Source organism: Grus americana, chromosome 3, assembly GCF_028858705.1.
Source record: "Grus americana isolate bGruAme1 chromosome 3, bGruAme1.mat, whole genome shotgun sequence".
NCBI classification, from domain to species: domain Eukaryota; kingdom Metazoa; phylum Chordata; class Aves; order Gruiformes; family Gruidae; genus Grus; species Grus americana.
Window position 1 is genome coordinate 4209970 of NC_072854.1, and position 14628 is coordinate 4224597.

At 46.2% G+C, this 14628-nt stretch overlaps 1 protein-coding gene across 2 annotated transcripts; it reads left to right on the top strand.

The window, feature by feature from the left end:
* Positions 1 to 2885: 2885 nt before the first annotated feature.
* Positions 2886 to 10720, top strand: LOC129204789 (interleukin-17F-like). Of its 2 annotated transcripts, none has more exons than XM_054821397.1 (3): positions 2886 to 3131; positions 9367 to 9611; positions 10220 to 10720. In XM_054821397.1, exons 1-3 carry the CDS (start codon positions 3102 to 3104, stop codon positions 10455 to 10457), a joined length of 513 nt encoding a protein of 170 aa, XP_054677372.1. In that variant the 5' UTR covers positions 2886 to 3101; the 3' UTR covers positions 10458 to 10720. The 2 variants fall into 2 exon arrangements, with proteins under 2 accessions (XP_054677372.1, XP_054677373.1); XM_054821398.1 differs by lacking the exon at positions 2886 to 3131 and adding an exon at positions 7732 to 8269.
* The last annotated feature ends 3908 nt before the right edge of the window (positions 10721 to 14628 follow it).

A 14628-nucleotide genomic window follows, 5' to 3' on the forward strand; every position in this document is an offset into this window, starting at 1 on the left:
AATTTTGGATTCCTTTAGGTCGTGATTCATCTGATATAGATGGGACTAAGTCTGAGCATCTGCAGGAGTTAAGATTAATTAGGATTAAGATTAATAAAGATTAACTGTGGTCTAAATATGCCTGTTGCTCTCTGCTGAATCTAAAGCAAGCCTAAATTGCCAAGCTCAGCTCCAGGTGTCTTGCTTTTAGATGACAGATCAGCTGAACTGAACCAGCATATTGGATTAATTCTGGGAAATCTTGGAGGATGGATGCAGAAAACAAGAAAAAGATTAAAAAAAAAAAAGTGGGAGAAAGAAAAGGAGAAAACAGGGAAAGACATAGTTCCTAGAAAGCTGCAGGGACAGATAATCAAGCAGAAATTGTACGCAGCAAAGCAATAGCAAAACTACAGACTAAATCATGCCAAGCCAAACTATTGCTGTTCCTTAACAGGTAATGGGATTTGCGGTTAGGACATGAACTGTAGGTGTGTTTTATCTTGATGTTATTAAGCCTATGTGCCTAAGTTGCACATAACTCTCTCATAAGCATGCTAAAAAAGTGGTCTAGAAATGAAATTATGAAGTCGTGGGTGAATATTTGCTTGGAAAAGACCTACTGAAAGAGTAGTTGTGGTATGGGGAGGATAAACAGAGCAGGATTCCCACAGGGGTTTGTCCTCGGTCCAGCACTGGGCACCCCTTTGATTAGCAGGCTGGGTAAGGGAACAGAGTATCTTCCTACTGATATTGGCAGGTGATGGCTGACTGAGGAGGGCCATGAGCATTCAAAAGACAAATTTGGAATTAAGGAAATAATATGAAATAAAGAATATCCAGTTCAATCAAGAAGTGTATAAACCTTTGAACTGAAGTAGGGGAATCATCTGCCTTGGTCAGAGGCTGGAGACTGATGGGGAGACAGTAGTCCTTTAGGAAGAGACTTGTCATTGAGCAAGTAGATCACAAGTTAACATGAGCCAGTAAGTGTCATGTTGGTGTCCAGATCCCAATATATTGGGATGTATACCATGTTGTACAGTCTAAAAGACATGGTAATTTCAAAGAAGAAATAAGCTTTTTTCCTTGGCCACAGAAGAGAATAATGAGCTTATTTATAACATGCAGATCTTCAGGAATAGGTTAAGCAATCACTGATCAGGCATGATTCAAGTAGAGGTGCTGCTACACTGGGGCTGAGCAAGAGGCCACAGATGCACTAAGCTCCTTTCCAAGATCCCTTCCAGTCTAATTTTCTATAATACATGGGAGAAAATGGTGCGCAGGGTACAAAAGTATGTGATGTTTCTGTAGCCCTCTACTTTGGCTATGTGGTGCCATTCCAAAACACCATACGCTAAGAAGGGCTTGGAGCCAGGGCATCTGAAAGCAGAGGAGGCCAGCTACCTCTATATCTCTGTGGCCTGACCTATGGAAGACCTACCAGGCAGCAGAATACAGAGTGCGAATGCAAATGCAATCTACATCATCTAAGAAAGAGCCTGTACGTGACCGAGAGGTAGCTGGACTTTCCCCAGAATGGCCCTGATAACGTGCTGACAAATACTTACTTTGGTGGGAAAGAATCAGATAACAAAGCTGAGCGTGTCAGTGTGACCAAGACCAGCACCTGACATTTTAGATGAATCCTGCAAAATAGGTGAGAGCGTAAACTTCAGCTGTCACTGGTAAATGGGAAATGTACAGGCTCTATTGAGGGACATCATGCTCGTTTTGAGATTGAACATCACAGGTAATAAAAATAATGATTCAGGGAATCCAACTTGAGCAACCAAAGCGTGTAGTCTCATATGGTCCCTGTTGCCTCCTCCCAAGTCACGTCACTAATAATTTACCTGGTCTCATCCCTGCTGTGTTGGACAGGAGCCCCAGTTCTGGCCCTTGTTTTAGGTTGGGTCACCCAATACAGAGATTGTGTCCACCAGTGCTCTTGTGCATCACCCATCGCCCAGTCCATGACCAGGGCTTGGTCATGCACCAGGCGTTTCCCTGGTGCCTTATTTAACACACTGCACTTTAGTATTATATTTTTTAAACCCTTAGTCCCCCCCCCATCTCTGCAGGGCTATTGATGCTAGAGATTAAATGCCCTATTTATCTGCCTGCTGAGGGACAGCAGAGCACCCAGGCTGCAGGGACAACGGGTAAAATCCCACACGCCAGCACCATCAGCATCAACTAATCCCTGTCCCCCCAACTCAACCCACAGCTCTGGCCAAAGTGTGAAGCCAAGCCAGGGGTTTCAGCCAAACGTGAGGTTTGCCCATGTGTACTGGGTCTGGCTGAGATGGAGTTAATTCTCCCCACAGCAGCCCTCACAGCGCTGTGCTGTGTATCGGTAGTCAGCGGGGTGTTGGTAACACACCGGTGTTTTGGCTACCGCTGAGCAGTGCCGGCACACACCAAGGCTTCTCTCCAACATTTCTTCCCACCCTCGGCAGCAGGCTGGGGTTGGGCAAGATCTTGGGAGGGGACGCAGCCAGGACAGCTGATCCAATCAACTGACCAAAGGGATATTCCATACCATATGATGTCTGCTCAGCAGTGAGAAGCTGAGACATAGGGGGTGGAGGCATTCATTTTTTTTTTACAACGTTTTTCTTCCGGGGTAACGAGTATGTGTACTGAATCCCTCCTTCCCAGGAAGGGGCCGGACATCGCCTGCTGATGGGAAGTAGAGAACGATCTTTTGCTTTTTTGCTTTTGCTACACTAACCTGCCTTTGTCTTAACCCACGAGTTTGGGGTTGTTTTTTCCATCTTAATTTTCTCCCCTCCTTGCTGAGGAGGGGAGTGATAGAGCGGCTTGGTGGGCACCTGGCATCCAGCTGAGGGTAAACCACCACACCATGGCCCATAGAGGGAGCCCGGAGGTGCTGCCAGTTGAGCTGTGGTGGCTGTCGTGCTGGAGCGATGCATGCCGACAGCCCCGTGCAGAGGTTTATGCTGCCGGTATCTGTGGCATGCTCAGCCAGTCATGTTTCCCCTCAAAATTTAGTCTTTCCAGTTGCTGTCTCTCGGCTGTGGTCTGCAACATGGTCATGAGTCTTATCGGTGTGATAAAGCGCTGTCAGCAAACCCCACCGGGGGTAAGCACAGATGCGTACAGTCAGCCCTCTACATCGGAAGGTAGGTGATTTTATGGCGTCACATGTCACGAAGTGAAAAACCTGCAGTGGCCAGCGAGGCAGGAGTAAGCTGCTGGAGGTACGAGCCCTGCCCTGTGCTTGTGCTTCAGCTAACCTCAGCTCTGATATATTTATTTGGGCCAGGCATCTGGAGCTTCAGGGATTACGATTTCAGCCCCATTATCTCCTCTGCTGCTGCAGGCTACGGAAGGTCCTCTGATGGTCTTCAGCTGAGCTGGCTGAGGTGCTGCCTATTCTCATAACAGAAATCACGGTGGCTTGCTGGGATGCAGGTACCAATACTGGGTCAAAGGGACCCCATCCATGGGACAGTGTGGTGGGGCAGAGGGTGCTAGAGTAATATTGCTTCAAGATAAATCCTGTTAATTTATTATGATTACAGCCATATCTAGTCTCCTTACTCCATCCCGCATGGCAGGGCACCCTCATTTAAAGCAGAAAATGATCATGTCATTGAATCCTGACTATCAGCTACGAATATTTGCCAAGACACAGCTGAGAAACGGTGCTTGCTTTGCCTAGTAGCAAAGTCAGTGAAATGCAGGTCACTGTTCTTTTACGTTCAAAGGCATTTGAGTAGTTTTGGTTTCTGTCTGCTCCAGAGTTTTAATTCCATGTTTCCTTGGAGGTGGTACAGGTGGCTCGTGTGAGGTGTGGGAGCTGAAATGTCCAGAGGAGCTTAGAAGGATGTGGCATCTAAGCCCAACCTGAAATCAGGCATGTCTTATGTTATGAAAACCTGCAGTGATATGAAAACCTCAACCTGAGTATGTAATAAATCCTGCAGTGCAAACAGTCGTTTTCTTTATAGTAACTCAAATGTAGAAGAGTTCTTGGTGAAATTAAAAATCTCTCCTTGATTTTTAAGTCCCCAACCCTGCTCCAAGCCCTTGCAATGTGGGAGTGAACAGCTTTTTGAGATAATGAGTATTTTCCTCCTGTATAATGATTCATGTTAGGTGACCTCTTTTTGATCAACTTTTCAGCGAACTTCAACTCAAGCCAAGTTTAGTTGTAGGAAATTTCAGGTCAAAGAGGGAATGCCTTCTGAAGTTATAAGCTGCTGAAGACAGCAGATGTGAGTGGAAAGTGGTGGTGAGGGCTAATAACCCAGTATTTAGCGTGATGATGTCATTGCTTCATTGCACATAACAGTTTCCACTTAACCCTGTACCTGCAAAATCCGTTGCCATTTCCATGGCAATACCCTTTTCCTTTCACTGTGACCACTCAGGGGAAAAAAAAGGGTCAGTTTCTGGGCTATAAAAGTGGATTTCTGGTAATTCTACCCTCTCTTGGTCTTCCACACTCTGTATCTCAGTATGTGCATTTGTGGATATATAGATAGTCAGAATAGGAACATGTGTCGCAAAATTCATATTACGTCAGGTGAACTTAGTAACCTGAAATATGAAAAACTGACATGAGATGAGTGGCTTGTCTCTGAACTGTCAGTTGAATCAGACCACAAAATCATGACAGCATCCTGCAGTGACATAAAGCATGAGTCTGTGGAGATTTCTGCCAGTATTATTCAAGAGAAGTGACCAGATTAGTCCCTTCTCATGTGAAAATGCCACAAATCTGTAGAGGCTTCTGGTTTTCTGGAGGACTGAAAATGCCATGAAACCATTGATTTTCTGGAGGACCGAAGATGAATTTGTGTGAAGAGTCCTAGGCTCCTGTCCTCCTCTTCCACCTTGGCTATGTGACTTTGGGAGTGGCTTCTCTAGGGGCTTTTCTCAACAGAGAAGCTGATCAAACCAGTTACATGGTCTTTTTCTAGGAAAAAAAAAAAAAAAAGAAAAAAGGAAAATACCCCTTTTACTCTCAAAGAGAGCTGCTGGTGCTTCTGGGGAAACGGCATATGCACTGGTCTTTCCCCTCCAGTTTGTGGCTGATCCTTTCTGGACCACAAACAGCAGAGTCCTTGCTCCTGCTTCCCCTTTTATTTTATATTCCCCTAATTATAAAATGGGGATTGTTAGCTTGTGTGATTAACAACCATTATTTTCCACAAACACAAAGCAGAAACAGGTGGAGGTACCCAAATAACGTATTGCCCCTGACCTGGCTCTTTCAGGGCTGTCCAAGGAGGATGGTCAACCTAAGTCCATATGTGAGACCCACCAGACAAGTCAATGGGGGAGGCTTTCCCTGCATCACCTTGCTCGCTACAGGGATGTGGGACTCATTATGGCATGCTGGGAAGAGAATTTTGGGATTGTGAAAGACTTATGGGATGTTTAGGGGAAGGGACGAAGTCAGGGAAGGAAAGGATCAGGATGGATCAGTGAGGAATGCACATAGGAAAATGAGGGGAGGGATGATAGGGGCTGGTCACACGTAAGTGGCATGGTGGTCAGTATGCTTGTCTGGCTGAGTTCTGTGCCTGATCACCCCCAGTGTGCCCTGTCTTCTTATTAAATAATTTTCTTAGCTTTTTCCTTTTTTAAAGTGCAATTTCACTCTCTAGCCTAAATGCAAGTGCCGCGAGGTCTAAGGGCCAGCAACCAGGGGTCCAGCGTGTGTGAGTATGTATGTCAGCATGGAAATGCTAAACACATCAAACTGAACTAGCTCCAGGTAAAGGGGCAGCAACTGTAAGTCTGGGCAGGATGCTGGAGAGACCAGAGGGTCTGAAAATTGGCTGCTGGAGATCCTGGGAGGTCTAGACCAGCTCCTGGAGAGATTGTGAGATCTAGGGGTTGGCTACTGGTAAGGTCATAAGTCTGGAGCAGCTGTTGGGGACACTCACTGGTGTGTGTTTGTGTCTGTGCATGAAGCAATGGGGAGACTGGGGAATCCAGGGGCAGCTACTAGAGAGATGGTCTAAGGCCAATAACTGCATCTTGTATGCATGCATGTATATATATATATATATGAAAATACGTATGTCCCTATTTTCCACTAACAGGCTTTCAACCTGGTCAGCCAGAGAGGGGAACAAGATGAGGCCATTGGTCCTGTTTGTGTTTTCTTGAATGATGTTTCTTGCCCGTGTTGATCCATGTGGCTGGACATCTGCATATGTATGTACGTTATACACATGTTGCATACGTATGTGTATGTGCCTATTGGGAATCCACGCTCAGCTTCGCTGCTGGAGGGACGTGGGAGCATAGAGCTGTAGCAGGCTCACCTCCACTGGGTTTAAATTTGGGGCTACTGCATTTAGCAACACTGAACAAGGACAGAATTACCTTCTCATCACTCTAAGGGCTTAAATGTCTATTTTACTGAACAGGTGTCACACACTGACACAGTAGAGGAAGAAGCACATTGGTAAAATCTTAAGGAGCAATTAATCCTATCCAGACTTTAGCTGCTAAATTCTTCCAAGCCCTTACTTGTACATGCTGAAACTTTATAAACATTTGTGGTTTAATCAAGTTTGGAGGGATTTTCACGGGATCATCAAAAGACACTCCCAGTTGCTTGCCAGGATACTGACTCCATGTGAATTTGCTCCAATGCTCCTATGCTCCCAGGTGCCCCCACACCTCACCCCAGAATATAACATGTTGTTGTGCCATCACCATCTACAGCCACTGTGGTGGTGGTGGTGGAGATACAGCCCTTTCAGGCACTTGAAACTGAGAAACAAATTGTTTAAAAATAATTCATATTTTCTCCAGCCCTCCTGGCACTCAGAGGAGACCTAGGCAAAATGCAGTACAGTATGGCCATGGAGATGGTCTACCACCTGTGTCCAAGGAGTCCATCCAGGAGAAATACTACTTCAAGGTCCATCCAGTACACAAGGCCAGAGAAGGGGCAGGAAACCAGCACTTCTATGGCATAGCTCAGGCAGGGACTGGGGGCCCAAAGCTGAACTAAAATGGGTCTCCTGGTGATGGGCTGTGAAGGGAAACCCACGGTGATGCTGGTCAAGGCCAGTAAGGCCAATTAGTGCCCTCAGAACCCTTACAGAGCATGCACGAGTTTTCCAAAGAGCTCTCCAGAACATGTCAATACAGGATCTGAACGAGTGGGTAAGGCATCCCAGCTTCTAGTTCACTGAGGTGCTCCAGGAAAACTTAATGATCTGAGGGCTGGAAAACCTCTCCTATGAAGACAGGCTGAGAGAGTTGGGCTTGTTCAGCTTGGAGAAAAGAAGACTCCGGGAAGACCTTATAGCAGCCTTCCAGTCCCTGCAGGGGCTCCAGGAAAGCTGGAGAGGGACTGGTGACAAGGGCAGGGAGTGACAGGACAAGGGGAATGGCCTTAACTGAAAGAGGGGAGATTCAGATTAGATATTCGGAAGAAATTACGTTAGATATTAGGAAGGTGGTGAGGCACTGGAACACATTGCCCAGAGAAGTTGTAGATGCCCCATCCCTGGAAGTGTTCAAGGCCAGGTTGGATGGGGCTTTGGGCAACCTGGGCTAGTGGAGGGTATCCCTGCCCATGGCAGGGCGTTGGAACTAGATGATCTTGAAAGTCCCTTCCAACCCAAACCATTCTATGATTCTATGATTCTATGACTTCCCCTGGGTATCTACTCTTCCCCTACATGGTCACCGCAGGACACAGGGATCCCTGAGATGAGGTGGGGGTGCAACTGAAGCAAAGAGAGGTTAAACTGTGAAGTCCTGTCCTCATTTTCAAACTGTTTTTGGGTGCTTGACTTTGCAGCTTGCTGAACTCTGCCATTTGGTTTGAGTGAGGCATGTGGAAGTGCATCCACAGATATGTTTTTGGTGAGAAAAAATTAGTATTAGAGAGGGGGGACGCAAGGGAAAAGCTGTCTGCACAACTTTTTTCTCTCCTTTTCATCCATTATCTCTTTATCTGCCTGAATAAACTGTATTGGCTGATTTGGGATTCCGATGACATAGTATCTACTGTCCCTTCTCTGGGGGTAGATGGAAGGAAGTAGGTTAGAAATTAACTATCAGCTACTAATCTCAGGTCAGGTAAACCAGTCATACACTGCAATGGAAAGGATGGTGGTGGTTGAACTTCATGAATAAAAGGAGACAGACCACAACTGGCTTTGAGACACAGACAGAGTGGAAGAGTTCTCAGAGAAGGAGAAGTTGTGCTCTGTCACCGTGTGTGCCTGCCTAAAGCACTTGAGAGTTTGCCATGGCTTTTTCCAGCTATGCTGCAGTGGTAAGTACTTATATTTGGTATAAGCGTTAAGATATATTTGCTGCAAGAGAAAAAGCAGAATGCAGATCATAGAATCATAGGTTCATAGAATCATAGAATGGTTTGTGTTGGAAGGGACCTCAAAGCCCACCTAGTTCCAACCCCCCTGCCATGGGCAGGGACACCCTCCACTAGCCCAGGTTGCCCAAAGCCCCATCCAGCCTGGCCTTGAACACTGCCAGGGAGCCAGGGGCAGCCACAGCTTCTCTGGGCAACCTCTGCCAGGACCACCCTCACAGGGAAGAATTTCTTCCTATTATCTAATCTAAACCTCCCCTCTTTCAGCTTCAGGCCATTCCCCCTTGTCCTGTCACTCCCTGCCCTTGTCACCAGTCCCTCTCCAGCTTTCCTGGAGCCCCTGCAGGGACTGGAAGGTGCTGTAAGGTCTTCCCGGAGCCTTCTCTTCTCCAGGCTGAACAACCCCAACTCTCTCAGCCTGTCCTCATAGGAGAGGTGCTCCAGACTTCAGATCATCTTTGTGGCCTTCTGATAATGATGCTGTTATCCACGAGGAACCATTGCTGGTCTTGGTGGGAGCTGAATGGAATGCTAACTCTGTCTCATACAGCTTTCTGTCCTGAGCTTTTGCAAATGGGTTTGGTGGTTGAGTGACAAGAAGGCAATGGACTACCCATTATTTATCTGTAAGGGCAGCACCGCTGATGTGGGATTGGGAGAGACAGTCCTTTTCTCAGACAACATGCCATCAAAACTGCTGAAATGTTATTGCAAATGTCTGTGTATTTAAATTTCAACCTTGGTAGTATTTGCAGCACTGTCAACTCTTCTGAGTTTCTTAACAGCTTTGCATTTATCTGCCTTCTTTTCCTAAAACCCTAGCTCCTAAAAATGGCCCAAGAATCTCAGATTTCATTGAAAAAAGGGTTATTTCCAGGAGATGGCTGCTGTGTGGCCAACGTTTCCTGTTCTGAGAAAGCATGTGACTCACTAGGTTTCTAAGCTTATGCGTTGATGGTCCAATCTAATCAGGACTTGGCTCTCTGACCTCTTTCTCTTTCTTGACTGATCTGAGCCAACGGCACCCTTCTCTCTCCCAGTTCAGATCACTTCTTTTGGTGCTGGTTCTAGCACTCACCGTAAGGACCTCACCGCATGGGAGGGTAGTTCATCCTCGACTCAGCAAGGATGGTGTCTCTGTGAGGCTTCGTGAAGCTTGCCTGAACCAAAAGGATCTCAAATTCCCTACAACGGTGAAAGTTGATGTTCGTATCAGCAATTTAGATCATGCCTTTACGATGGTCCATGATGTCAGGAACCGGTCTCTTGCCCCTTGGGATTACAGGTAACTGTTTAGTTGTTATCTAAATTGCAATGGATGTGCTACACAGATGTTTTTGGTGATGAACAATGGCTGGTTCTCAGCATATGCCTGGAGTCCCGTGAATATTGCAAATACTTCTTGACACACACTTTCATTTTGATGTTAGGTGAGATTTCTCCAAGAGAAACTGTTTGCAGTGCAAGCAGACATTATTGGAATGGTTTCTAATCATCTAGTCAATCTTTGTCAAATAATTATTACTCTAGCAGAAGAAAAATGTCAGTACATTGTAATTTTACATTTTCCTAACTGAAAGCAATTTTTGAATGCTGAAATTAGAAGAAAACCAAACAAAAATGAATAGTTCACTTGTGCTCAGTTCTGTATTTACGCAGCTCCATTCCATTGATCAGCTCCTAAAGAATGATATGGCAGTATTACCCTCCCAAAATTGATTCCATTTCTAGGAAATCATTCAAAAAACATTGAGGATAGGGAAATTCTTTGGCCGTGTCTCATAGTGAGGATACTCAGGTAAATAGTATGGTGCTTCCATGGAGATCAACAAGAAGATCCTGCCAAATCACATCATGCACATGCATAAAACCCTTTTGTGTCCTCATCCCCAGGCTCGACGAGGACCCCAACCGCTTCCCCCAGTTGATCGCTAACGCCGAGTGCCGCTTCTCCGGCTGCGTGGACCCACTGGGGCAGGAGGACCACAGCCTCAACTCCATCCCCATCCAACAGGAGATCCTCGTCCTCCGACGGGAGAAGCAGGGCTGCCTGACAACCTACCGACTGGAGAAGAAAGTCATCACCGTGGGCTGCACGTGTGCCGTTCCAGTCGTCTACCACCAGTCTTAGGAGGGATTAGTAGGAGAGACAACATTGGGAAGAAGAAATGACCCCTACCAACATTCCTTTGGAGAAATCCCACAGTCGCCCACTTTGCATTTCAGGAATTCAACGTGATATTTCTTTTCCAAATCTGAGCAAATTACCTCCTGAAAGTCCTGATTCTTGCTGTTGTTCATTTATGGATTTTAGAATGGGAATCACCAGTAGCTGGTGATGGAGGGGAGAGAGGAGGTTGGAGGAAAAGTTTTGTTAGTGAGTCCAAGCAGAGAGGGAGTAAAGCAGTGCTTTTTTTTTTTTTTTTCCATTGCAGCTTGTATGAATTTGGTGAATCAAATGAATTATAGTTTCAAAAGTTGTCCTTGGCAGTAAATTGCCCTAAGGTATACATGCCAACTAGCACTGGCACAAAAAATTCCTCCTCCTGCACCTCCTCCCTCCCTTCTTCATCGCCTAGCCCCTTTTCCTTCCCTGGCCATCACTGCTGACTAGTGTATTTCTAGTGTAAATCTAACATAAGTGCCACCAGGCCTGATTCTCTTTGCACTCTGGTTTTGTGTCACTGCTACTCCATGGGGAGCAGTGGCTCACTTATTCCAGAGCAATTTGGGAGAAAATTAAACCCACTTGCATTGACCGTTAAAACAGCAAAGAACTGATGAGTGGTTATATTTCTATTTATATATTCTATTTATGACTGTATTTATGGATTTATATGTGCTCACAGAGTCCAAGAAATGATAAATGTTTACCTGTATTTATTCAATAACTTATCCACTGAATAAAATTTATATTTTATTTAAAAGAATGTTGTTTTATGGTAACTCAAAATGAAAGCAGGCACAGAGAATGGGTTTGTGCTGCAGTAGCACTGAGAGATTTCAGCAAAGATCAGGCTTTTTCCTGGTGCAGTGATGTAAGTTAGAGGGAGTGCAAGAGAACCTGCAGCCTAAATAGATGAAAAGATGCAAAGAAAAAAGGCTGAAAGTGGTGAAGTGAGGTTATACAGGTAGCACTGGGGGAGTTGGCAATGGAGCCAGGTTCTCTAGACCTTGGAGATGGTCGCTAGGGATGGTGGGAAAAGACATGGGAGACACCACATTGCAAGGCTGCAGCTGAAACTTGGGATGGTGGTCTAGCCTGGTTCATGTGAGCTGGGAAAGGCCTGCCCTAACCTCTTGCAGACAAGTTGTCATCCTTATAAGCAACCTTCTCCTCCACCAGCTGGATGGTTAGCTAGGCAGGAATGTGGGGAAATGTGCAAAGATGTCTTCATCTCACTGCTTTTTAACCAGCCAAATATTAGGTGTTGGGCTCTAAGTGGTGGATGAGAATCTCTCCACATCAAGGAAACAAGGGATAAACACCTCCAGGACAGGGTTACCTGCTGAGCTGAGGTGTCCTGTCTTGGGAAAGGAGGAGTTGCCCTTTCTCTCCCTTAGCTACCGAAGGAGCACAGCCTAGCAAGACTCATTATTTATTATTTTATCAGATTGCTGCACTGTTGGGTTTTTTTGACACTACTCATATTGCATCCAGAGCTGAGCCAATTCTCAGACCTCTGACTTTGGTTTCTGCTGGTGGATGTTTTAAGCCTGTATTTCCTTGTTCACTTGCATTTAAACCATGGTAAACCTGTGGGCAAGCATTCTTGTATTTCACTTTGGCTGCACAGAAGCGACTTTAAATTAGGTACACATGGTGCAGGTAGACCCTGGGTTTCCTCCCCTGAGTAGGTGAGATGAGTCGTTGGGTCTAAATGACTCCTCTGGTGCTTGTTTGTCGAGTTGGGTATATTCCCTGCCCTGCAGGTCACTGGGAGCCAGTTCAACAAGCCACGGGTAACCAGGTGGGAAAACCGTTTCATTCAGTTACAAGCGTTTGTACTCATTTGTGGCAGCAGCTGTTTCATTATGACCACCAAGCTCTTTTTGTGGTGAAGAGCAAACCCATGCAGGCGTCTTCTGTGCGCTCTTGTGTAACACCAGCCCTCCTCTTACAGTAACCACTGACCAGGAAATCGCACGCTGTGCACCCTGGTTCTTACTCCTGACCTATTTCTTTCTCTCTCGATAAACATAGCTCGTGGGGTTGTTCTCACTTGTTTTGTGGGGAGAAAACTAGCCTACGTTTCTCTCTCCAGACATAATTACTTGGGCATTCGGTTCGTGGCGGCTAAATGCATGTAAGGTCCTGTGCTGATGCTCTTAAACATCCTTCAGCTTAGCTTAAGAGTTGTTTTAACTGGATGAATTATGAAGTAGCTAATTAAGAAAATGCAAAGGTAGCTAATTAAGGAATTCTCACCCATGAGGTTTTGCAACCAGCGCTATCAACAGCAAACCACACACCTCTCAGTAAGGCATGCGCTTGTATGTGGGGATTGTTTCTAAATAAAATGAGCAACAAGGGTTATTTCCTCCTAATGGCATCATTCTTAGAGTGCAATTGGTTGTAAATACGAGTCTGGTTATTTTTTAAGTGCTGGATTTTGTGATGAGGTAGGTGGTTGGCTTTCATTCCCAGCAATCTAAGAACACGGCAAGTGAGTTTATGCTTCTTGTAAATAGCACAGTCATATTGCCACCAAGAGCAAGCACAGTTCACAGCTGAGGACCAGCCTTTGCTTGGTTTTGTTCCCCTTGCAGCAACGGACCCAGTCCCTGGATGGCCACCTGGGCACCTCTGGCTCTGCAATGCAGTTTAGAGCAGCCCTCAGGGACTCGGTTGTTTTATGAGGAGAAGAAGACACAGCTATAGGTGTAGTAGCAGTCCCGCGGTGCCTTCTCTTAACCTGCTGGGCTAAGCAACCTATGGTCACAGGTTGGTATCTGAGTCTCATGGTCTTTCCTATTCCTTTCCTCTTCCGCCTGCCTCTCACTAACCTCCTTTGCCTCTGCCCTTGCTCACTCCTCCCCTTGGCTGTGCCTGTTCTGGCAGCTCAGGCAGGGATCCCGTTGCGTAGCAGCTCTCATGGGATGCTGGAGGGAGCATGCTGCAGAGACCCCTGCATTAGCATGGGCTGTGAGGCACAGCAGTGATGTGAACCTGGGTGGATGCACAGAAATTAAATATATAAAGAATGCAAAGGTTGAAACCTAAAAGGTTGAAACAACTCAAGAACTGTTTGTGTTTGTGCTTGTGTTTGGTAAGCCAAAGGAGCAATGGCTTGAAAATCCAAGAGTTGAGAAGGCTTGTTGAGAGATAGACCCAAGAGGCAAAATTTTAAGTGGTTGAGCAATTTGCTGGTCAGTCCTGTGGGGATCTGTGGTTTGGTGCCAGTATGATGGGTGTAGATGATGGGGTGGGTTTCCATATCAGCTACGAGTTCTGGCTGTCCTGGGAGATGACCTGACAGGTCAGACCAGAAACCTGCTCCCATGTCATCATCACAGGGTAAAATGTGATACTTGCCTTGATCTCCTGCCCTTGCCTCCTTCCCCTTCTTCCTTGCTCTCTGATGTTATTTTTAACCTTGTGCTTAAGAAGACTGTAGGTGTGTGGGCCAAGTCTGCATCTCCTACAGCACTGTTACAATGCAATGACAAAAACACATCCGCATAAAACGTCTGTGATTGCCTGGTACTGTTTGGCAGGCCCAGAGCTGTTGATGGTGATGGGACCATGTGCTGGGGCTGGCTTTCAGGAGCTGAGACTCCTGAGACCAGCCAGACTCAGCAGCAGAAACACACCACGCTTTCTGTCTTTTTGCTACTCACACAAATATTTTCTATCTTCTAGGACTGGAGAGTAGTATCAGCTTCAAGTGGTGGGTTGACCCTGGCTGGAGGCCAGGTGCCCACCAGAGCCGCTCTCTTCACTCCCCTTATTCACTAAACAGGGGAGAAAAGGCATAACGAAATGCTTGTAGGTCGAGATAAGGACAGGGAGAGATCACTCACTAATTATCGTCACGAGCAAAACAGACCAAACTTAGAGAGGGAATTCATCTAATTTATTACTACGCAAAACAGAGTAGAGGAATGAGAAAATAAAATCAACTCTTAAAACACCTCCCCCCACCCCTCCCATCTTCCCGGGCTCAACTTCACTCCCGGCTTCAACCTTCCCCCCCTCAGCGGCACAGGGGGACGGGGAGTGGGGGTTACGGTCAGTTCATCTCACGGTGTTTCTGCCGCTTCTTCATCCTCAGGGGGAGGACTCCTCTCATCGTTCCCCT

What these genes read in the sequence shown, in the direction of transcription:
- LOC129204789 (XM_054821397.1), top strand. Translation starts at nt 3,102, where the DNA reads ATGCGTACAGTCAGCCCTCTACATCGGAAG. An exon ending in TCAGCCCTCTACATCGGAAG is followed by an intron (nt 3,132 to 9,366) that starts GTAGGTGATTTT and finishes TCTCTCTCCCAG; the next exon opens with TTCAGATCACTTCTTTTGGT. An exon ending in CTTGCCCCTTGGGATTACAG is followed by an intron (nt 9,612 to 10,219) that starts GTAACTGTTTAG and finishes CCTCATCCCCAG; the next exon opens with GCTCGACGAGGACCCCAACC.